The 25,025-nt window shown below is 41.4% G+C and overlaps 1 protein-coding gene across 1 annotated transcript in view; it reads left to right on the top strand.

Moving 5' to 3' along the window:
* The first annotated feature begins 329 nt into the window (after positions 1-329).
* The window catches only part of TTC17 (tetratricopeptide repeat domain 17), a 62,101-nt gene continuing 37,405 nt past the window's right edge, over positions 330-25,025 (top strand). The window contains exons 1-12 of the mRNA XM_010580180.1: positions 330-498; positions 14,932-15,021; positions 16,549-16,718; positions 17,726-17,837; positions 19,433-19,564; positions 20,229-20,338; positions 20,630-20,774; positions 21,149-21,288; positions 21,505-21,665; positions 21,980-22,092; positions 23,424-23,564; positions 24,003-24,118. Of these exons, the coding sequence (XP_010578482.1) occupies positions 340-498; positions 14,932-15,021; positions 16,549-16,718; positions 17,726-17,837; positions 19,433-19,564; positions 20,229-20,338; positions 20,630-20,774; positions 21,149-21,288; positions 21,505-21,665; positions 21,980-22,092; positions 23,424-23,564; positions 24,003-24,118 (1,589 nt within the window). The 5' untranslated portion in view covers positions 330-339. The remainder of the gene's footprint in view (positions 499-14,931; positions 15,022-16,548; positions 16,719-17,725; positions 17,838-19,432; positions 19,565-20,228; positions 20,339-20,629; positions 20,775-21,148; positions 21,289-21,504; positions 21,666-21,979; positions 22,093-23,423; positions 23,565-24,002; positions 24,119-25,025) is intronic.

The raw sequence follows: 25,025 nt of genomic DNA, 5'->3' as shown, positions 1-25,025 counted from the left end.
AGTGAACTGGCATTAACTGTGGATAGCTGCGGGTACAGTTGGGCTGGATTCGGGCAGAAGGACGTTTCCCTGAGCGGTCGCGGCAGACGTTTCAATGTGCGCTAGACAGAAACCAATTTATTTTAAAACGAAAGGGTTCAGCGTGGCGCCGGGCGCTGCTTGTCGGCGTTTCACGTCAGCCTCGGGCTCCCGCCGCTGCCTGAGGTAACGACTCGGGGCCGCCCCCCCCTTCCCGCCCCTCCGGAGCGGCGGTGCCGCCCGCCCGGCTCTCCCCTTCCCAAAATGGCGGCGGCGGCTATTCCGTTTCCGGGTGGTGCGGGCAGGCCGGGATTGGGGAAGATGGCGGCGGCAGCAGCGTCCGGGCGGGGCGGGCTGGGGCGGGCGTGGGTCTTCTCCGGCTGGGCCCTGGGCCTGTGCTCGCTGCTGGCCTCGGGGACGCGGCCCGCCGCTGCCACCACCCACTGGGTGGTCACGGAGGACGGGAAGATCCAGCAGCAGGTGAGCGGCGCGGGGAGCTGCCCACCGCCGCTCTGCCCCGGCGGCGGTGGTGGTGGCGGGGAGAGCCCCCGCCCCGGGCTGTGTGGCGGGGAACGGGGGCCGTCGTCCCGGTGCGAAGCCCTGCCTTGTCCGAAAGCCGCTGCGGCCAGCCGGGCGGCCCTGGCACGGGGCGAGCTGGCGTCGCTGGCGAAACGTGGCTTTGGAAGTCGCCGGAGCCCCGGGGCGAGGCGGCGGGGAGGAAGGGTCGGTGGGTCTACGCCAGCCCGAGGATAGATTTGTGACTGGAACCGCGTTTCCAGTCAGCGGCGGTTCGCGCTTCACCTGCAGCCTCGCCGAAAGCCTTCAGCTCCGTAGGCCGTGCTGCTGAGTAAGCGGCGAAGCCGGCGGGGTCCCGCTTCGGCGGCGAAGGCTGGCAGGACCCGGACCCCGGGGGCTGCAAGGGGCGCCGCGACCGGCCGGTGGGGGGAGGAGCCCTCCCGCCGGCGGCGGCCGGTCCCCGGTGCCGTCCCCGGAGCGCCCCGCCGGCGCCTTCTCCGCGGACTGGCGCAGCCCGAGCGATGAATGAGTTTGCCATTTTTTCACATCCCCGCCCCGGCTGCTTTTTTTCGTGCCTTCTGGAAGTAAGGAGGAAAAGCGGTGGGGGTGTCTGCTTGGGGCAGAAGCAGACGTCTGCCCTGCCCTGCCCTGCAGTAATTTCGTGGGTTTAGTCAAAACGTCTCGCTTTGATAGCGGGCTGTGCCTCACCTCACATTCGATAAGCGGCTGGAAGAGTCGATGTGGTTTTTTATGTTTGGGCTTTTTCTTACTTGCTTTGCTGCCTCTTTGTTGCAAGGCGAACAGCACCAGAAATCGACTTTTGTGTCGGATCCGCTTTGCTTTTAAGCAGAACTGCTGGATTGGTTTCCCTCTGGAGTGGGAGAGTTAATCGCTGTAGCAAGCAGTGTGGCCTTCCCCCCCATAAAAAAGAGTGCGGAGTGACGAGCGTCTGTTAACATCACCTTCCTTTGGTGAGAATTTTTGGCCTGGCCTCCTGTCAGAAAGCATTAGGGTCCTCAGACAGGTGGAACTGGCTTTCTCTGCAGGAAGCCCCTGCTCTCTATATGGTTCTCGGGCATGCCAGCTGTCTGTGTGGATCCAGGCGCTCTCTCACCCTAGTTAATCATAAATTAACGAATGACAACACTTGCAGTGCTGTCTCACCTCCTTTTCACACTTTATGTAGTGGGGAAGTGGTGAGAGTATATGGTAATGGTCTGGAAGCATCTGTGTGTGTATATTAATTGTATATTATCAAGTTTGAGTCAAGTGTTATTTTGATTATTGCAGGAAAAGCAGCTGTGACTTGAAAAAATCTAGTTAGCTAAAATGACTTGAAAATCTAATTAGCTACATTCAGCACTGATTTTAAGAAATGGCTTTTTATGATGTCAGTTAACTGATGGTACAGGTAGAAGCTTCCACTGTACCATTGCTATGCAGTAAGCTATTCTATTACGGTTACCAGTGCTTTTGAAGCAGGGGCATTCTCATGTTCCCTGTGTACTGTTCTCAAGTCTGTAGCTGAGGTGATGAAATAATATCTGTGGAATAACTTCTCTTACCTGCACAGTCAAAATTAATCCATCCGTTTCCAGCAAGGAAACTCAAATTATAAATAGGGTATTACTTGGAATGTGAGGAGCTGGATTCTTCAGTAGCTGGGTAGTGCTGCTAATTGTCCAGTGAGTTTTTTTACTAAGATGTATTTCAGCATCTGTTACTGTCATCTCCCTGGCTCTTGTGAAAATGATAGTTAAATTTGTGGTTATTGCCATTGCCATCCCTGCAGAGCACCTCTGAATTTCATTTTTTCCACTTATTTGTATTTTGGGGAATGCGAAGAGCAGGCATTTTCTAGAGTGAACTCGAACGTTGTTTTAAATGCCAAAATGTAATTGTGGTTCAATAGTTAGCAGCAAAGCCAACAGATAATCTCCATTGTCCAGCAATAGGAAGGAATTGTCATTGTCCCACTCCACTCTGCACTGGTGCAGCCCCACCTTGAGTACTACGTGCAGTTTTGAGCGCCTCGATATAAGAAGGACATGAAACTATCAGAGTGTGTCCGAAGGAGGGTGACCGAGATGGTGAAAGGTCTCGAGGGTAGGACTTATGAGGAGCAGCTGAGGTCATTTGATTTGTTCAGCTTAGAGAAGAGAAGGCTGAGGGGTGACCCCATCACAGTCTATGACTTCCTCAAGGCGAGCAGTGGAAGGGGAAGTGCTGATCTCCTCTCTCTGGTGACCAGCGACAGGACACAAGGAAACAGAATGAGACTGTGCCAGGGGAAGTTCAGATTGGACATTAGGAAAAGGTTCTTCACTGAGAGGGTGGTCGGCCACTGGAACAGGCTTCTCAGGGAAGTGGTGATGGCACCAAGCCTGTCAGAGTTCAAGGAGCGTCTGGACAAGGCTCTTAGTCATATGGTTTAGTTTTAGGTAGTCCTGCAAGGAGCAGGGAGTTGGACTCAATGATCCTTACGGGTCCCTTCCAACTTGAGATATTCTATGATTCATTGGCAATGGGGTGGTTCATTAACAGATTTACCAATTCATTGGTAGAACCACTTATTAAGAGGACATAAGCCTAAAATTTCCCTGCAGAGCATCCCTTTGCTTTAATTTTTCAGAATATTCTTTGTTAAGTTGATATTTATCATGAGAACTTGTATTTTCACCAGTAGACTTAGCCATTCAATCCTTCTTTCCAGGTATTTTTACTTTGTGTGCTTTTGTCCACGTTCGTCTCATAAACTCGTTGGCTTTGCAGCTTCTTGCGTTTCTCTGCAGTGTCCAGCATTTCAGCTTCTCAGTGTATGTAGAGCATTACCTGTCATCAGCTTCTCTACTAGTTCTAGTTAATCTACTCATGTTTTGTGGAAAAATGTTGTCGCATCAGGTTTTTCTGTAGTACTCTAGGCTCCTCCTTTGAACATCCAAGTGTCAATCCATTGTGCTAGTTCTTGCTGCTTGCACAGCAGCCCAAGTTTGAATTTTGAAGCACCTTACCTACCAGAAGACAGCTGTGTAAGTCAAGACTCGCGTTTGGAATAAAACTCAGCTGCTGCTGGTTTGAACACAATAACCTGAATATGATCATAGAGTAACGCTGCCTGCCCTACAGCTCAAAGCAGGGCCAACTGGATCTGGTTGCTGAGGGCCCTGCCGAGCTAAATTTTGTGTCCAGGGATGGGGATTTGACATTCTTGCTCGGCACCTGGTCCAGTGGTCAGCTGCCTTCAGTGTGAAATTTTTTTTCATCTTTTCTAATTAGAATTTCCCATGTAGCAACAGATGTACGATGCCTCTCACTGTTGCACCTCAAGAAGCACCTGGCTCTGTTTTCTCTGTACGCTACCTTTAGGAAGCTGGAACCAGCAGCAATATCCCTCTGCAACTGAGCCAGCATGCTTCTCTCAGCTGCTCGGCACGTTATGTGCTCCAGGCTCCTCATCACCTTGAACGGGCTTTGCTGACCTTGAAACTGGGGACAGAAAGCTGAAGCAGGTGCAATCTCACGGGTGCCTGCTGGAAGAGGATAATTGCTCCCATTGCCCTGCTGGCTCCAGCCTTGCTGCTGCAGCCCAGGATGCAGTTGTCCACCTCAGCTGCAAGGGTACGCTGCTGGCTCATCACCAGCTTTTTCCCCACCACAGCCCAAACATCCTTTTCTGAAAAGCTGTTTTCTGTTTAACCCCAGCCTTCCCTGCTGCACGGGGCTACTGCATCCCAGGTGCTGGGTTTGCGCTTGCTGTTGTCGACTTCATAAGGTCCCTGTCAGCCTGTTTCTCCAGCTAACCACAGCCCTGCCTTCCACTGGGGCCACCCCTGCCCCACGTTTGCAGAGGACATCAAGCTTGCTGAGGTTCCCTTTTTCCCTGTCATTAGTAAAGACATTAAACAGTGTTGGCCCCGATATTGATCCCCGAGGGGTGCTGCTGGTGATCAGCCGCTGCTGGACTTTGCACTGCAGTCTTTAACTGGAAGTGGCTCATACTGTCTGGTGGCTAAGGGTGGTGGTATTAATTAGCATTTATATTATTTTATTTTAGAAATATTAGCATTCTCAAACAGTCTGAAACACATTTTTAAAGATTGTCACCTTTTTGCAGAGGGACATGCTTAATCTTCACTTGGACTACCTCAGTTTATCTGAATGAAGCCCATATAATTAAGATGTGGCCAAAACTTATGTGGTAGTAAGACCCAGACATTCCCCCTGCTAAATAAGCCACTAGCCATGGATGTCCAGATAAGCACTAGTGATAGGTGTCTTCCCTGTAGCTTTTAGTTTGCTCATGTGAGCCTTGTTTTTGTTGTTACCAAAGTGCGCTATGGATGAGGAGCTGAAAGCAGTAGCTACAGATCCTGGCCTATATACAAAATATAATAGCTGGAATCTGTTTGAGGAAAGAAGGGTGAGAATATCTTATATTATTGCCCTAAAATCTCTATTAGCTGTTTCTCCTTATAGTGCAGCAAGGGTGTCAGCCTTTAGTATGAGACTACATTCACGTGCGATTCATTTTCCTGTGGCATAAGACCGCTGGCAGTACCCTGACTGGGAATTGAGCTGGAGTTCCTAGTGGTATAACAACCTGGCAGGGGTGGCAAAATTAACGCAAACAGAACAATTTTCTGTATGTCAGTGAGATCTCATCTAGTAAATGGGAGTGCTTGCTAAGTAGGCCTTGCTGTTCTGGTTTCTAGTGAGCATTTCTGAATGATGAAGCAAATAAATGCCCAGCAGTGCGTGTAACGTTTCATTGTCTCAGCCATCAAGAGAAAAGCCATCAAACTGTATCTGTTGCTCTAGTAGCCTGTTTTCAGGTCAGGTACATCATTCTCTGGATCAGTTCATATTCTTTTAGTCTGAGTCCACCTTCAAATGTGTGTTCCTGCAAAGCCAGGGGCTGAGTAATCATCTCTTTTTAATGAGATTATATCTGCTCAGTGCACATGTTTATAAGCCTTTTCATTTCACAACTCTCAGTATAAAGTTCAGGCTAATATATAACTGATTTTAGACAGTACTTGTCTGCCAGTAGGGAAACTAGCCACTCCACAGAAGTACTACTGTTACTTCAAGAGAAGAGAGAAACTTGGAATAAGGAGAGGATAAACATCTGACAGATTAAATGCAATGCAGGAAACAGTTTCAGTAGTCATTCATGGCTTACTGGTGGGGACCAACTGCTATGATCTCTGAGACCTGATGTATCAGAGCTGAGGTAGGGTCTTTCTAAAGATCCCTTGATGGAGGCGATTAAAGCCAAGCAAGCTGGTGGAGACTCAAAGGACTGCCTTTGTACGGACTACTATAAACGCTGAAAAAGTTAGTCCTGACTAACTAAACTAAAAGAAGCAAAGAAACCTCCCAGGCAGATGGTCCAAAGCAGGACTGGGGAAGTGTTGGCAGGAGCAGAGACCCTCTGGCAAGGAATCTGAGTTGGCAAAAAGTTGTTTTGTTTTTCATGTGCTGTTGTGTGTTTTGAAGTTTGTTAGAGGTGATCTGGAGAAGAGTGTGAATGAGCAATGCTGGTTAGCCTGCTCGGGACTAAGACAACTAGCCGCTCAATAAACGTGACATATGAATTTCATGCAGTGCAGAAGCGTGCTTAATTCTGGCTTAGTACAAGTAAAGAGGGGAGACGTTACCTAACAGTTGTTCATTTGGTTACGGATTTGAATACAAGTGTGCCTCAAGTTGCAGCAAGGCAAGATAATTCATGGATGGCTTTAGAGCTGGTTAATGCATTACTGATGTCTGTCATCTGACTGCATGCGTATGCTAACAGGTTGAGATGAGAACAGTGGTCCATATGCTCAAGACTCGAAGAAAAGCAGCCATCCAAAACCAAGGAAAGCTGAAAGTCTAGCGCAGCCAAATAAAAAGCTATTTGCTGCTTACAAAAACATCTTCTGCAATATATTAAGCAGTCTCTCAGTCCTTCCTTGAAAATGACAGCTGGATGTTTGCTTTGCTCTTTCTCTAAAGGTTGGTTTGGTTGGCTGTATGACCTCTTTCTTAACTGAATTTCTTATCCTTCCAAGTCTGTTGTGTGCTAAACAAACAAACAAAAAATTCTTACTGAAGTGTGTAACATAGCATGCCTTCCCCAAAACAGTTGCCAGTGCTGCGTTATGAGTGTGTGCAAAGAGACATAGGCTGAAGGTTGGTGTGAGTCTACTGCAGTTCGTTAGATGTCATCCAACCCCACGGTGGTGAGCTGAAGCATGATGGTTTTGAAGCGTAGGTCAGCTTATTCTCAGGAAAAGGGAAACTTGTTCTGTTTTAAAACTCTCTTGATCACCAAAAGACTGTGGGCTTCAGGCCTTCCTCTAGTGTGAAAAATAGTAATTTTTTTTTTTTTTTTAAAAAGCTTCACTTTAAATTTTCTGCCTTTTCACAAGTATTTTCAAAAAGTTTGAACCTGAACATTTTGTGTAGGGAATGGCTGAGAGGTGTAATGTCCTTGTCCCCGATGGGGTACTGCTGACCTGGAACCACACTTCACCAGCACTGCCTGCTCGCAGGGGAATGCAGTCTCCGTCTCGCTGTATTGCTGTGAAGGTCACGGCTAGATCCGAATTTGATAAAAATAGGCCTTGTGGTAGCCTGTATGCAGTCAGAAATGCAAATATTTTGTTCTTTGGGGCAGCAGTGGTGCTGAAGTAGCTTTCGCTATTCTCAGCTCAGCAGGGAAAGATTTGCATCTGGGATGGAGGAGCTAAGAGGCAGATCTGAAGGGCCGCTGAAATACAGCTGTCAGCGCGATGCCCCTCACGCTTACTGCAGCCTAGCAGGTAACCTTATGCCACATTTTGACTGCTGACAGCAAAGCTTTAATATAAAAATGTCTGGATTTAGCCCAGCATGGTAACGTACGCCGAGGTGGTTCGGTTTGTAAGTCCAGAAGGGTGCAGCGGTGGCTCTGACCATGTGTAGGCACTGTGTCCTGGTCACTCCTCCGCTCCCGGTGTTCCCATATGGCCTTTGTCCTCCCTCCGGGCACAGCGTGACTCCCAGGTTGGGTTTGTCTTAGCATCCTCACACTTCGATTCCTGGCCTTTCATCCTGTTTTCCGTAACTCTTAAAATAAGGGAAGACAAACTGGAAAGATGATCAACTGTTCAAAACCAACTGTTCAAAACTGATTTTTCTGTGGTGAAAGCTGTGCTCGGTGCCTAGCATGCCGTCCCCATATTGTGAGCTTTGCACCAAAAGGATAGCCTGGAAGTGGCCCAAGCACATGTTTGCCTGAAGGCCCCATCAAAACCCAAAAGAGCAAAGTCAGCGAGACTGTGAAATCCACTGTTATTTCATGTAGCTGAACTCTTTTTTTTTTTTTTTTTTTTTGTAATTAACATTTAAAGCTGAATCCCTACCTGTTACTAACCAGTTAGGAAATGAGAACCATGGTATAAAGTGCCTGCCCTAAAAATACATCACTGGATAAAGTAATTTCCCTTAACGTTTAACCAGAAAAAAACAATGGGTTGTCTGCTGTTCATTTGCTGAAGAAATTACTGCTCAGGATTAACCTTTTTTAGGTATCTTGTAAATCTAATTAGTATTTTTCCTTTTCTGTACTTTCAACATTAGAACACCTGATATATTTAGGATTTGGCAGTGAGCAGGCAGCAGGAACCAGTCTGCCTTTATGAGAACAAGTACTTGTTCATTACAGATGTGTTTGAGTGATTTCTCCATCTCTTGTTTTGATTCAGCTGAGTGTATGGGCTGGCATCTGTTTTGCTACTGGAGAATATAAACCTCAGCTAGAATATACACATTGGAAGTTTGTTTTGTACCCTTAAGTATGACCAATAACATATTGCAGACAAGTGGTGTTACAAATAGTCTTGTTTTCCTTTGGTGTATTTCAATCCGTTATCTATGATACTCGTAGCTGGTGTGCTCTTTGGAAGTGATCTCAGTTGAGCAGACCTATTCAGCAATACTGCAACTTCGTTAGATTTTATGTTTGAAGTGCTACAAGTGTTTAAAATTTCTATTTTCCCTGTAGCATGGCTGCTCTTAATAATATCCAAATACCTAATGCTGTTTGTTAACAGATTCTGCAGCTCAGTAATGGCTCAGTACTTATTCTAAAAACTCAATTCAACATCATTTTTCTGTGTGAATTTTTTGGTGTTATCCCTTGAAACACATGTCTTCTGACACTGCCTGCTCATCATTTGGATAAGCCAAAGCATATATTTTCCAGTTTTGTAGCTTGTTTTGCACAGAAACCTTTACAGAACTTTTTGCGGCTTTTTCAGAAATGCCGCAGTAGCGTCATGTTGGAGTGTAGAGTATCCCAAGACAGCAAGAATATACCAAAAGGCAAGCATCAGTTTTTAGATACTTCGCTCCCACTTGAGACTGCAAGGAGTTCCAGCCTATTTGAGTGGGAATTGCCCTCATTTCGCAAGTACAGGGACAAAAGATCCACTATCTATAAAACAAGTATGAGGAGCCCATTTTCCTGTATGCCATCATTTGATGTAGTATCTTTTCCAGCTTCTTTCTGTCATAATCTGCCTTCTGCATGTAGTAGAATGGTTTTAGGATGTGCAGAGACACTAACAGCTCTTCTGATTTTGGTGCTCCTGTGCCTCAGTTAACAGTAGGATTTCCACAGTGCTTTAAAAAAAGCCTTACCTAAAAATAGTTGACTGAGCCATTTATTGACCCTCGTTTTAAAAATTTACTTCCTGGTGCAGTATAACTGGATCATGGGGAAAAATATACCAGAATGTTTGGCAAAACTTACAAGTCTAATTATTCAGAGACTTTGATTTATGCAGGTAGCACAGGAGACTCTAAAACTTCAGTGTTTGATTCAACTCTGATATCTTTTTTTTTTTGTTACACAAATTCTGTGTGTTTCTTGCTGAATCAGGTACTTGGTGTACTTTGTGACAGTGAATAAATTTGAACTGTGCTTTATAAAGAAACTTTCACCTTTGGGCAAAGTTGAACAGAGAACACTTATTCTAAAAGTTGTTTGCTGGCAGGCTTTCTGCAGGGTAGCTATAGTAGCCATCAGAAGTTCAAGGAAAGCTTTTCAGCACTGTTCTTTTCCTGTTCACTGTGTTTGAATTGAAGTCAGATCCTTGCATTGGTTTTTAACACGGTGGCGGGGCAGGGGAGAGGGAGCTGGTGTATCTGCAACTTTCTGTGTGGCAGGGAAGAGGTTGTAACACACTAAAGTGAGACCACATCCTGTGTGGCCGTAGATTCAGTCCTAACATAAAAAGAAGCATCTGAGAACACCTGGGTATTTGATTGCAGCTGTTAAAGTGTTGAAATGAAACATGACAGCTTTGAAATAACACCCTAATAAGGTTTTAACTGTTGAAGTCAGACCTATGCTAGTTTCCAGAGCAAAGTTTTGTTCCATTTTCCTTACTAGTTAATTGTTTAAAAACTGACATTAAATGCAAACACTGTGCCACACACATCTCCAGCAGTGCTCAGAACAAATACAAACTTTTATTCATTCCAGTGGTCCCAGGACTGTATCATCAGCAAGTCTGGTGAGGCTTAGTAAGATGGGGGCCACATAGGCCCTTTATTTCACAGCAGGAGGCTTTCAATACACAATTATTTGCAAATACTTGAGTTGTCATAAAAGAGGGAAGCTATGGCTATGAGCTAGTAAATACATACCATTTGTACTGTAAGATCATATGCAGTTGTGGATATAACGTGCTCTTTCCTGAAAATGATCCAGTACCATTCACGTTGCTTACTGTTACCTGTCTAAAGAAATATTTTCTCTAATGGACGCCATGAAGGTGTAGTTCAACTGTACACAGGCAAACAGACATAAAGGAAAGAAAAATAAGTTGATATTGTATGCAGAACTTCTCTTGTGGAACCAACCTCTACTTGTTTTGTTTTAAATACTCTCTTGAAACTAGAGGTATTTCCACAACCAGATCAGTCTCTGGGTGACTATTAGAGGTGGTGAGTGTCTGTAAGAGCACAAGCACGATGTGAGACTGAATGAAACCAGCATCTTCCAAAATCTACCTAGAGTCTTTAGAGTATTTTTCTTGTGGGAAGGAAGGGGTGTAATCCAGAACAGTCTTCAGGTTTCTATCAAATACATTTTGTTTGGACCATTGTATTTCTGACTAAAGAATTATTTGACAGGCGAGTGAAGCTCTGAGGACTTTTCCAGTTCTTCGGGGTATGTTGTCATCTCTTTGAAGTTTTCTAAGCAACAGCCCCCAGGGAAGTTCTGGCAAGTCTTATGTTTTTATTCAGAGTATAATTTTCTGGGGTTTGGGATATGGCTGCACTGGAAGGCAGGAAGATGCCAGGTGGCACTCGAGCACCAGCAGCAAGGACGGGGCAAAGCGTGAGCACCCAGGTGGTAAGCCCTGCAGGACTCCGAGTGGGCGTTCTGGATTTCAGCACATGCTGCTGCCCGCTTATCTTTACCACTGCTGCTATTGTTACCTCTGCTGTGTAGGTTATGCAGATACTACATCTTTGTTTGCTACCTACTTGCTGTTCTAAATTCTTCATGAGGTGGCATTACTGCCCTCAATGGCAATGCAGTATTGGTGCTCTTCACAGCTGAGTAGGTCACCTTTGTCTTTTTCTGGCTGTAGAAGTGGCTGGGACTGTAAAGGAAAACATGTTTGAGCTGGGGAGGGATGTTGTAAAAAGGTTGGATAATGAACCAGAAGTCTTGACAGTATTGCTGGCTGGATCTGAGAGGAGCATGTTGCAGTTTGAGATCCACGTGGCTGTCGCTCTGGAGAGGGGGCTGATGAAGTGCTCACCTGAGGCCAATTCAGACTAGCCTGCTGATCTGGTGGAAAACTAATTGTTTAATCTTTTAAGTTATTTTTCAGCTGAATTGGCTGGCCTGTTTCTCAGTAGAGCTATAAGATTACAGGTAGTAAGAAAAGGGAGAATTCCCCTACTTGACAGCAGGGTGATTTTTTTTTTTTTTTGGATCAATCTGAGCAGATCAGGAAATTGCAATTCAAACTCTATGAAATTCTTAAGTTTGAGCACCATTGTCCTCCAAACTGATGCCTGTTGAAGGCCAAGTTGGCATTATTTTCTTCATTTGCAGGCATGATACAGTAAGACCTGTGGTTTTCAATTAAGAATGTGTTTTCTTTTGTGTCATATAGCATTTTTTTGTAGCTCTGAATGCTTTTTATTTCCTCAGTTATCGTTTTGTAATGCCTTCATACTGTAAATATATAAACTGAAGAGTATAAGAACTGATACAGTATATTTGGCCCACTTTTACAAGCTGCCAAAGTGCTCTGAATGCAGTGGGTGTGCTGGCTCGAGTTTCCTCTGCAAACCTTGTATGATTGTCCAGTGTAGCTGCTTAATTTTTCCATTCAAATTCTTTTTCAGAAATTATTGCACCTAAAATGGATTTTTATTTTTAGGAGCTAATAATAGTCTTTGATTATTTCTTGCAGTGGAAGTCTTTAACTTTCAGAGTCAGAAATGATCAAATGTAAATAAATGTAAGGTTGGATTAACCACTAAAGTTTTGGGTTTAGAGCTTTTTGTTTACACACTGCATTGGTCTTAAAGAGATAATGACTGCTAAAGTTATTTAATAATATTAACTTTCTACTAGGTTGAAGGGGTTTGCTTTTATTAGAAAGTGCTCATTTGCTGGTGGCAAACTGAGGTCAGATTTGGAAGTGAAAATCTGAAGACTAAAGAAACATATCATGCATGCTGCTTAACTTGAGATTATTTCCTGGTGGATTGTCATAACTTTATGAATGAATTCATTGACCTTGCTGTTTGTTGTTGTTATTTTGATTTCTGCTGCCAGGTAATAGTTGATAGGATTTCAGTACTTGTTGCGTTGCTTTTCTGTCAACCTGTGCATGCTGGATTGGTAACATACCACTCCAAATTCCCAAAGGCTAAATCAGACCTAACTCTCATGAGACTGTTTTGTCGAAAGTTAAAAACAGAAGCTGTCCCTGAATATCATTCTGTTTCTGAATGAATGATAAACTGAGATCCTTCATCTTTCGGAATAAGGCTTTCTAAATGCATAACTCCCTGCAAAAAATCACTCCCCAGATGCAGTTTGTCGCTGAAAGTGGAGCTGATAGTTGACGTTGCCCTCAGTGACTGTGTAGTGTCGTGCAAGCAGGCTTTAGATGTCAGAAGAACAGTGCTATTTTGGAATGGGCGATTAAGTGCTTTAAACACAGTAAAACTTTCCCTTATTTTCTTTGCAAATTCATCTCATTTGCTTGCACATACCACAGTAGTTTCTCTAGCAAATGAGGCATGAAACAAGTGCTACATTCAATGCATAACTCTGGTTTTGTGTGCAACCAGCTCAAAGTGAGGTGGGGCCCACAGGAGGAAATATGACTGTAAGTAAAACACTGTAGACTTTTAATACTTCAACTAACAACATTGTTAGGTTGTTTTAATATGGTATTTTCTGTGCTTCTCTGGATCATTGCAGATACTCGGTCACCCTTTATTGGCAACAGTTAAATCCATAATCCCCTAATTCATAGTATAAAAATTAACTGGTGTCAGTAGCACCTGTTATTTTCTATTCATCTGGTAATATAAGAGAATTAATTTTGCTAAGGCAGAAAATGAATTACATGTAAGTATCTGGACTGGTGTAGGTAGCCACCTGCCAAAATGGCTCCATACTAAAAGAAGCAGTTCAGCTTTTGATTTGGAAAGGAATACTTAGCGAAATTTAGCCAAAACCACCCTTAGGGTTGTTTTGGGTTTCAGGGGGGAGGTGGGGGCAGCGTAAAAGGAACAAATGTTTTCATCTTAGAGGATAGGATCCTTACTCAGTAGGGGGGCTTGCAAGGAATGTAGACTTCTCGGCTAGTAGTCCAAAGAAAGTAGATTGAAGCTTCTTATCTGACTCACAGCCAAGAAAACATGACCTAAGACCTAATCTGTTGACAGAACACATTAAAATGACCAGGAAATTTGCTGTGGTCCTGCTGGAGATGCAGTTCTCTGCAATAAGAGAGAGTCCCAGAAACATGTCAAGTTGTTTGCAAAGTTGGGAAAAAATGAAGACGTGGAGCTCAGAGGTTCTCCTGCATGTGTATATATGGCAAACTTTTCCATTAAATTGTAATGTCACCAAGTTTGGACAGATATCATGGGGGTGGACAGCCCATGTAGAGGTATTAGCACTAACGCACAGGTAGTGATTGCATCTTTATGCAGTAGGTAGTTCCATATCCTGAAAGCTTGAATGGAAACTGAGCAGATCCAGGAACATCTTGGTGTAGACCGTCTACCATAACAGTCGTCATGTTAAAAATGCAAGACCTTGCTGTCCTTGTCACCCTTTGTCCTTTCATCCTGTTCAGCACATACTCCTGTCCATTTCCTTCTGTTCTCATAGTCATTGAATCCTCCATGAGCTAATTTAATTTACTAGTTCAGATAAAGCAACTGGTAGGGGATTGCATCCTGCTCAGCTGCTGAGTTTGGGTTAGCTCACAAGAAAGCCTGGTGGGCAGCAGAGCTGGCATGCAGGACTAACTGATACCACACTGACAGATTGGAGGGAACGGGGCTGGAAGCCTGGAGGTGAGCCTTTGGATCAGCTCAGCTGCTCATACACCACTTTCTCAGCTGTAGTGACTTTCCCTGACCCGGTCAGGCAGCAGAATTGATTTGGCATGAGGACAAGGCTGGGGCGTTTCAGCTGTGAAGTGCCATAGCTTACTGAGCCCAGTTAGGGACCAGTAAAGGTCTGGCATGTAACCACTCTTGTCTGTGACTTACCTGTAATGTCGCTCTTCATTGAGCTGCCAACTCCTGTGCATAGCTATGGAAGCTGTAGCACGGTCTTCTGTAACAGAGTTTTCAGTCTTCGCCTGCTTACCTCTTGATTTTGTTCATTTACTTCTTAATCCTGAAGGCAATAGATCTTAATGCTAGGCTGCTGTGTTAAATTAGTTGCATGGAGGAGTTGACTTGAAGCTGAAGTACTGTATGCCTATTGAGGGACATGATGGAGGAATTTTAAAGCTATAAAAGAAAACAGGTTTTTGCGATTGCAATTTAAGGTATCTAGTATTTCAGCAGTAGATACTCTTAGTAATTGTCGTGGTTTAACCCCAGCCAGCAACCAAGCACCACGCAGCTACTCACTCACTCCCCCCCAGCTGAAACCGGGACAGTAATGTTTGTTGTGAGAAATTTACTTGCCTCTTATGCATGTTGTTTGAAGTACAGATTGAAATTATGGACATACCATGAATGCTGAGTGGACAGAAAACCCATGAACAGACAAACTGTAGTTGAATGAACATCTTACCTTTTAAAATCGCTCTAATTAGGAGAATGTCTTACATGATGGACTGTTGAAATGTCTTGCAGGTGGATTCACCAATGAACTTGAGGAACCCACATGATTTGGTAATACTAATGAGACAAGAAACAACAGTTAACTACCTCAAAGAACTGGAGGTAAAGCATAATGTTAAGTACTAATTTCTGAAAATACAGATTTTTTTTCACAGGCTTTTTAGTGATAGATTTAGATGGGGAACAGAAGTCATTATTGGCATAATTCTGCTTCAGTGAAAGGATGAAGAATTCTTCAGACTTCAAGAATTTTGTGCCTCAAGTTTGCTCAACTGGTAATCGTTGTCCCCAGTTGCATCATTCCCTGTTGTTATCCATAAATCCTAACGTTTTAAAGTAAAGTCATTTTGGTACTGGATTCTGTTGCTATATTCCAGAAGAATACAGAGCAGGTTACCTCTGTTTTTCTTCAAACCCATTTATTATTGAAAAAGGATCTGAGAACACTCTTCTGAAAAGGGCTTTAATGAACTTCTAACTGATAACTTGAACTAAAGTTTAAATATAATACAGACTGGGCAAGCTAACAGCTCACAGCCTTTCTTCTAGCCATGTACTCCTTTCTCTTGTGCCACCTTTGGTTTTGTCAGATTAGCGTAACTAGCTAACTGGGAAGTTAGACAAGCACCAGAGGTAGCTTCAGGTGAATGGGAGAAGTGGAAGGGAGGGAAAAAAAAGCAGGACTGCCCCTTGTTTGACTGTATTTATCCAGTCTTTCTCATTGAGGTATACTCATTTTTGTGGCAGTGGACATTTTAGCTATGGATGGAACAATAGTTCTAAGATTTTCAGGACATGGGTTGTGGGTTTGGAAATCACGAATGTACCATTTGTGGCATACAAATGACTTTCAGCAGAAGTTATCTATTGTAAGATCTTGTACAAGTTGCTACTACTGTATACATCTCTAGTATTGCATTTTAGCATGTAATCAAATGTGTATGGCTTTAAAAATGCAGTTTTTCTTCTCATTTTACATATACAAATCCTTATGATATTTAATGGGGTTTCAGTTTGCAGATCTAGGTGAGAATTAAATACAGCTTACTGTGCTGGGACAGATCATTAGTCCATTCACTGCTCATAGTAATCAATATCCATGAGCTTTATGGGGCGAAAGGTAGCTCCTAAGTTACACATTCTAAGATGATCTATAGAAATTAGTCTCCATTCTTGTGTTAGCCTGCCACCCCAGTTGTACGTCGCACCCTGAATGGTTAAGAAGTTCATCGTGTTTGTAATCTCTTAATATTATTTCCATGAGGTCTTACAGTGGAGGAAAAGGGTCCAAATATGGAAAAGTTGAAATACTATTAACAACTATTTCTTCTTTTTCTGAATGGCCTACCATGAATTTGGAATGCTATTAGCCCTCTTTTTAGGTACAGCAGGAGAAATAAGGGCCTGTTGAAGTCATATTATCCCTAATGAAAGTATCTATATTCTATCTAAATGAAAAAATGTCCTACAGATGTTATAAAATATAGGGAAATATTCCCAGAATTTGAAGACAGATTTTCTTCAAATGGACTTTGTTTTTAGGAAGAAGTTGCACTGTTCAACTCCTAACAGCTATAGTTCGCTTTCATCAGTATAAATTCTTCTGTTTCCTTTTTTTTGTTCCTACAGAAACAGTTAGTTGCTCAAAAGATTCATATAGAGGAAAATGAGGACAGAGACACAGGGCTGGAACAAAGGCATAATAAAGAGGATCCAGACTGCATTAAAGCAAAGGTGCCCTTGGGGGACCTAGATCTATACGACGGCACGTACATCACCTTAGAGAGTAAAGATATCCGGTAATAAGATGCTTTACATTTTAAGATTTTTACTGAATGAAAAAAATCAACAAAACCTCTAAATGCAAGTAAAAAGAAAAATGTATCAGTGACTGTTCTTTAGATGATAGTTGTTTTATTTTGTGTTAGTGTAGAATAAGATTGAAACAACCTCTGTCACTAATTATGAAAGGGTACGACACAGAAGTGCTGTCTCCCCCAAACTGTCCATGTTAGCCCTACCCTGAAACTCCTCCATTCTATTCCTGGGCTCCCAGTCGGTTCTACTGCTGTAACTCTGTACTGATATGACCAGACATCAATTAAAATGAAGTGCATCATGTAGAAGGGGGTTGAATTTGCTTGAGTGTGCTTTGGGTGTTTTGAGTTAGATACACTTCTTTTAGTCTTGACTTAAATTTGAATGAAATTCTGTTGATTACCAAGCTGTTGAACCTTCTGGTCGTATTTCATCCCCTGTGTTTAGCAAGTAAAGGGTGTGTGGACAGTCTACTTGACATTCAGCTTCATTGGTAATTCATCTTCAGGGCTGACTTTTGGTTTTTTAGTTATATTTTTTTAACATATCAGATGAGTACTTGAAGTGGAAAAAGATTAATTTTATCCTCAGATACCTTCATTTAGGCTTCTCACTAATTCTTGGGGTTGGTTGGTTTGTTTGTTTCAGTTGAAGAGTCTTGTAATCTGCATGTGTTGCCATTTGCCTGGCAGATAGATCATTAATCATAGTAGTGATACACTAGGTTGATGCTGATACATTTTGGAGGCTATCCAAATGTTGATGTTTTCTCTAAAGCAGACAAATTTATTTACTTTATCCTATAGTGATGACATCCTGATACAACTGAAATCTGGGAAGACATCAGAAATGGTCTAATGCACTCAAACACAAGATTTTTGTAATGGTCAAATCAGAATACTATGTCTGTCAACTACAATACTGTCTCTTATGAACTTTAGGAGTATTTTAATCTGGAGTCTGCTGTATTATGTTGTTATGTCCTCAGCCCTGAAGACTATATAGACACAAAGACTCCAGTGCCTCCAGACCTGCAGCAGCCAGACTGTACAAAAGTTCTAGATCTTCCATACAGTATTCATGCTTTTCAGCACTTACGGGTAAGCGAGCAAATGCAAGTATGTTTTTTTTCCCCTGTCAGGAAGAGGAATAGAAAACCCTTACTGACAGTTCTCAGTCAAGGTTGAAAAGTATTGTAATCTTCCAAGACTGCTTCGTAGCTTCAGACTTTTTTTAAACCACAATTGTGCCCCAGTTAAAGTACCTGCTTATAGGAGGACAGTTCCATCAGGTATACAGATCCTGTTTCTCTTTTTTTTATTGTTTGCCTCATTTTAGAGGGCATTTTTAGGAACATGGAGTATTTTGTTTTCATAACACACGTTTCATTAGTAAAATGGTAGCTTTCATTGGAAATGCTTCTAACTGGTGAATTGTTTCAGTTGAAAATTGGAGAGCACTAAACAGGGTTGTTAAACTGTATGAAGATCAGGGTCAGGAAATTGTTTGCAGGCTTGTTGGTAGCCCCTGACAAACTTGACTGTCTCTTTGGTATCTGAATGCCAAGCCCTAACCCAGAGGATGAGATAATTGTTCTTTACTAGTACAAAGTTCATCTGCTTTAGAAAGGTTACAGTGGAAGTGTGGTGCAAAATTGGTTTTGTCAACGGTATTATATAAGCAAATTTTCTAACGCAGGTGCAGCTTCAGTGCTTATGTGTCGATAACTATTTTATTACAAGTCTTTAAAATAACTTTTCATCTACAAATAAGGATTTTGTTACGGACAAAATAGGAACTGTAGTTTTTTAGTTCTGTTCCTGGGTCTGGATGTATGTTGTGGTTTAACCCCAGCCAGCAGCTAAGCACCATGCAGCCACTCGCTCGCTTCCCCCCTCACCCCCAGCACCCAGTGGGGTGGGGGAGAGAATCGGGGGGAAAAAAAGTAAAACTCGTGGGTTGAGATAAGAACAGTTTAGTAGGACAGAAAGGAAGAAAATAATAATGATAATAATAATAAAATGACAATAACAATAATAATAATAAAAAAAAAAGAATTGGAATATACAAAACAAGTGATGCACAATGCAATTGCTCATCACTTGCTGACCGATGTCCAATTAGTTCCCGAACAGCAATCTGCTTCCCCCCAGGCCAACTCCCCCCAGTTTATATACTGGACATGACATCACATGGTATGGAATATCCCTTTGGCCAGTTTGGGTCAGCTGTCCTGTCTGTGTCCCCTCCCAACTCCTTGTGCCCCTCCAGCCTTCTTGTTGGCTGGGCATGAGAATCTGAAGAATCCTTGACTTTAGACCAAACATTACTTAGAAACAACTGAAAACATCAGTGTTATCAACGTTCTTCTCATACCGAACTCAAAACATAGCACTGTACCAGCTACTAGGAAGACAATTCACTCTATCCCAGCTGAAACCAGGACACTCCTATAGCATTCACAAGCAGAGGCTGCTTTTGGTTGCTTCTAGTGTTTGCGTGTCTATAATAATATATATTATTCATCTGTCAAAGGTGACATTATCCTGTCAAGTCCCTAAGATCTTGATATGAAAGAATGATAGGAATGTAAAATAACCAAGCTGTAAATTTCCCTGGGAGTCATGCTGTTGCATATATTTCTCTACTTTTAGTTAAAGTGTCAGAAAATACCTATACTCAATTTTTATTTTAGGGTGTCCAAGAAAGAGTTAATCTTTCCGCACCCTTGTTACCTAAAGAAGATCCAATCTTCACATACTTATCACGGAGGCTGGGAAGAAGTATAGAGGAAATAGGTCATCGTATTTATGACGGACTAATGAAGGTATGAAACCGTAATCTTACTGTACGCACAAAGAGTGCTAGAAAGGTCTCACAAGATTAGATATGCCTGGTACATGCAATCAGATCCAGTACTAGTTTTGCTCATATATTTTTGCTTTACATTTCAGTTACAAAAGGCAGACTAAAAACATTTTCTGCTAGGCAAGCAGAGGTAGGAGAAGGCATCATGCAAAGCCAGTAAATAGACACTTACTGTCATCTTCAGTGACTCATGTATTTGGGTGGTCTGGAAAGCCACATTCATTGCTCTGTCAAGGTAATAAGAGCTTTTAAACAAAAATGCAGGTACTTAAAGAACAAAGAAACAATAGTACTGAATTGTGTATGTTTTTATTAAATGCCTTCCTGCAAAATACAGGAATTCTCATTGAACTCCAGCTAAGCTGCTGATGCTTAAAACTATTGCCACTTATCATTTTGTCTCATTTTGAATTTTTACCTATCTGAAAGGCAGTTTTGTTTCTTTAATACATTTATGTGCTAGTTCATTCTTCCTGAACGTTCACAACTATTGCCAAATGGCAGCTTTCTAGAGGAAGAGGATAACTTAGAGCGGGTTTGGTGCTCAGCTTTCCATCCCATAGTGATTAAAGCCCTAATTAGTTCATGTCTTAGTACAGTTCATGTGTTTCTTTTTACTGCAGAACTCATCTTCCTGGGTACTCTATAATATGGCTTCTTTTTACTGGCGAATAAAGAACGAGCCATACCAAGTAGTAGAATGTGCTATGCGTGCCCTTCATTTTTCTTCAAGGTAAGAATTGCTAATAAAGGTTTCTTTTCAGATTGCTTTTCTAGTTATCCTAGTTAGTAAACAGGTTTTGGTTCCTAAGACTGTATCCTAAGGAATAATCCATATTACTTGTTCTTAGTCTTTATGTGCTATACTACGCATATATATAGTTTAGATATTTTTCTATTGAATTATATATTTAATATGTGACTGACAAATGAAGGTATCCTTATGCATGATTCTTACACAGTCTGAGCTTCTTTTAATGTCTGTTTTTTCTTTTTTTCTTTTCATTTTCTTTTCTTCTTTTAGGCAAAATAAAGATATTGCACTGGTAAATTTGGCAAATATCCTGCACCGGGCTCATTTCTCTGCAGATGCAGCTATTGTGGTCCATGCAGCTCTGGATTACAGTGATTTCTTTACCAGCTATTACACTTTGGGAAATATATACGCAGTAAATACTATCTTTATTTTCCAAGACTTGTAGAAAACCGAGTATTATTTAATCTTTCTGGCTTGACTTGTAATGCTTTACTCTCTTACAATGTGTCTTGTGTTCCACATGCATTTCACGCTTAATGTTTAAGATTTTGTCAAGGTATTTTCATCCAAAAGTCTGTCTTTTAGTGAAGTTTTTTATCTGCGCTTGGAAATAAAGCCCAGGGCCATTCTCTTGCAGCCTTTCTTTAGCAGATATAGTGGCTTAAGTTTCAGAAATGATAGGCTGCTTGTTACCACAAATTAAAATTTGAGTTAATGACTTTAAAAGTGGAATATTTTTTATTAAATATTACCAAACAATGGCTAACTCTCTCGGTCATTTTTCAGATGCTTGGAGAGTACAACCACTCAGTCCTGTGTTACGATCATGCTCTACAGGCCAAACCAGGGTTTGAGCAAGCTGTAAAAAGGAAGCATGCTGTCCTATGTCAGCAAAAACTTGAGCAAAAATTGGAAGCCCAGCATAGGTAACTAAAGAAGCATCCTAGTGGCAATTCATACAATCTCACTTTTGTTGTTCTGTTGCAGCAATTATTTACATTTCAAATAGAATAATTATTTTCTTTGACTATGCAATAAAATTATTCATAGTAAGGAACCCAGTTGAAAATGTGCAACACTGTAGGAAAAGCTGATTTTAAAAAGCATTCAAAGTAAATCTTTTCTACTGTTGAATTTTCAAGATCACTTCAGCGAACATTAAATGAATTGAAGGAGTATCAGAAGCAGCATGACCATTACCTTAGGCAACAAGATGTTTTAGACAAGTACAAGCTCATCCAGGAGGAACAAATTTTGAGGAACATCATTCACGAGACACAGATGGCAAAAGAAGCTCAATTAGGTACAAATTTTTAGAGTTCATGCTCATTATAGCAATGAAGAATTGCACATACTCAGATTAATGTCAGGACATAACTACTTTATATATTAAGATGGCCCTGAGTGGCTGTTGTGTTTTGCGTATTAAAACAAGGGATTGCGGTATGTTCTTGAAGAGGGTTTTTTCCGAGTCTTTTGAAGACAGAGTTTCCTCTGTGCTGATTAAATAAATAAAAAGGATTGACCGAATCGGGGGCAGAGGGGTTGGCTGTATGCTGTCTTTGTCTCCTTGGAAAGCTCACTTATACAGTAGAAAAAATGTTTTGTGCTCTGCAGGGAACCATCAGATTTGTAGACTGGGCAACCAGCAGCATAGCTTGCACTGCCAGTGGGACCAGCCTGTTCGTTACCACCGTGGAGACATTTTTGAAAATGTGGAATATGTTCAGGTTTGTCTGTGAATTGATACCACTGCTCTAAGTTGCGTCCCGTTTGCCTTATTAGCAAAATAGTTCCATTTTTTTGAGGCTTGACAAAGGGGGGACATTTTGGGTGTGGTGATTATAGTGAGAAATCATTTAGTCTCTTTTCCAGCGTGTAAAGTATTTAATGCTAGTTTCTTTTGCTAGTAATACAAGCTGAGATCGACTGTGGATTACATAAATTTAGAGGGTTTATTGTATAAGACTTTGTTTTACTTAGAAAAGAGAACTATTAGAATTATTTGAATTAAAAAACTTTACTTTAGTCCAAAGTCTTAGTTTCCTGTGAGTTACCAGCCACTTCTATATTGACTCCTTTGCTTTTTAAACCTGCATAGAACAGCCAAGTACTTCTTTCTGGGAAGTACAAGAATCCTCGGTTGAGGAATTACAGCTTTCTCTCACATAAATATACTACATTTCAGGCATGCTAACAGGAGCATAACATGTTTAATTTTCCAGTTTAATTTCCTTCAAAGAGGATAGGAAAAAGCATTAGGCAGCTAATGTTAATGAAGAGGCAAAGGTTTTCTAAGGAGTTAGTTTTCTTTTCTAATGTACATGTGGTATATGGAACAAGAATTATTCTTTAGTGGAAAGAATATTCCAGCATAGTAGCTTAGTACAGTTCTGGGAGTATTTGCTGATTGTATATCTTGAATTAGACAGTTCACCAAGGAAATCTGATACAGGAGTACTGAGAAGTTTTGGAAGCAAGTTACATACTAATACTGAAAATCCAGAATGACAGCCACCCAAGCAACACCACTGCTGTGCTGGAACTACAGATAAAGATTATGGTTTCATTTATTTTGCAATGTGGAATGTGTTCTGGAGTTTCCCCTTAACTAGTTTAAGAAACAGGAATAATTATTTTTAATTATGCTATGTTTTCTCCTTGGATGTTCTTCCTATTTATTATAATTATATAAGTTCAGTTTATCAAGATAATTTTGCAAGCCATGAGTCTTCGCTCTAGTTCAGGTCATAGTTACTATGCAGGCTAGATAAGTTGATTTTGTTTGCGGTCTATTAGAAATGTTTGCTTGGTACCTCCTAGCATTTTTTTGTTGATTTGCACTTGTTTTCATTGTTGACTTATTTACAACATGAATATTACTTTTCCATTATGTCAGTGGATCAAGAGGCTTAAATTTCCACTTTTTTTCCGCTACCCAAATTTCAGCTTATCAGTGAGGCTTAACTACATAAATGGTGGGGAAAAAAAAATAATGCACAGAAAATCAGCCAAAAATATACCATCTCTTCATTAAATAATGTTTTTCTGTTGTTTCTAGTTTGGTGAAGACTCTTCAACTTCTAGTATGACATCTGTGAATTTGGATCTTCATGCAAACCAAAGCGACCACAGCCAGTCCTTGCAGTCTTCCCCTGTTGCTCGTTCTATCGTTTCAGTGTGGAGTGTAGAATCCAATAGAGTGAGTGAAGAGGAATAAGCTTTGCCTTTTCAAAGAGGAGTTGTGAATCTTGTCCTTGTTTGTGTGAAACTTCTTACCATTTGGGCTACAGTTTTGATGTGTGGGAGCACTGGAGAATGAAGCATTCTGAATTTCTTCAACATACAAGCATCTCTGTAGTTTCTCTGTACCAGTTTCCCATCATTTGAAACTCTACTACAGCACAGAGGGGGTTGTTCTTAGCTACCTTTGTAAATATCTGCTGCAAATAAAGCAGTACAGCTGATTAAAGATAGAAAACTGAACTGCTGATATTCCAGAAAAGATGGAAAAATAATAGTTTTAAAGATCTCTGCTCTTTTTTTGCCTCCAGACTATTCCTTATGTTCTTATTAGCTTGTTAATTAGAGTATTAAAAATATTGAGAAAATAATCAAAAATAATTCCTTTCCCCGTTAGGACAAACAGCATATTCTTTGGCCTCAGCGATCAGAGTGCATGAAATCTTTCCCCAAAATTCCTGATCCGGAAGAACTGCCAACTTATTTCCTGCCTCCAGAAAATAGGGGATTCAGGCAAGTGTTGATGTTTAAAAATTATATTTGTAAATTTTCACACTAACGTCTTAATGCGTATCTTCTTTCTGGAGAGGATGGGCATAATTAGTAATCAACAGCACAGATGTGTTCGGACCTCTTTCTCTGGCCATTCCACAGGATGGTGTTTGACTTTATTGTCGTCTTTGCTGTAACTGTAACAGTCAGATCCAATTTCATGGTGATTCTTCCCTGACTGTTAGTACAAGGTGAATACATGGAATATCTACGGTATTACTAAAAGAATGAGGATTTAAGCACAAGTCTGAATGTCTTGTAGAGTATATTTAAAAAAAATAAAGACCTTGACAGAGAATGAGGTGGGTATCTGTTTAATAACTACAATTAACCATTGTACATTGCATACATCCTCCTAGCTTTAGTTGTTACAACAGAAAATTGTGGAGACCAGAAAGTACTAAAAAAGGATTAGGAGTGGAAAGCCTTCGCTCATTCCTTTTGGACAGACATAGAAAACCAGCTTAGTTGTGGAATAGTCAGTAGTATTTGTTATTACATAGGATAAAATAAATGTGTCTATGTTGCAATAGCTACCTTACATAGATCAATGCAATTTCATAATATCCTACTCACTTAACATTATAATAGTGATAGTAAGAAAGCTTTCTTCTCCTAGTCAGTATAATTCTAGTGTTGAGCATGTGTTAAAGCAAAGGTTCCCATCCACAAATGTCCTGAAGCTTTGTTTGAAGAAAAACAGTGTTCAACTTAGAATGTTCTTCCCAAATAATCTGGCTACCTCTTGATGTTTTTGAAATCAAACTTTAAAAAACTTCAGCATTTTCTTTTTCACTTACCTCTTTAGTCCTAAACTTCATACAATCCTTATTAGCATAATTTAAGAACCTTCTGTGTCATATCTCTG

This window comes from Haliaeetus leucocephalus, unplaced genomic scaffold (assembly GCF_000737465.1).
Source record: "Haliaeetus leucocephalus isolate CR32 unplaced genomic scaffold, Haliaeetus_leucocephalus-4.0 Scaffold696, whole genome shotgun sequence".
Lineage (NCBI taxonomy): Eukaryota > Metazoa > Chordata > Aves > Accipitriformes > Accipitridae > Haliaeetus > Haliaeetus leucocephalus.
The sequence above is the reverse complement of the archived record's forward strand: the minus strand, read 5'-3'. Positions and strand labels throughout refer to the sequence as shown.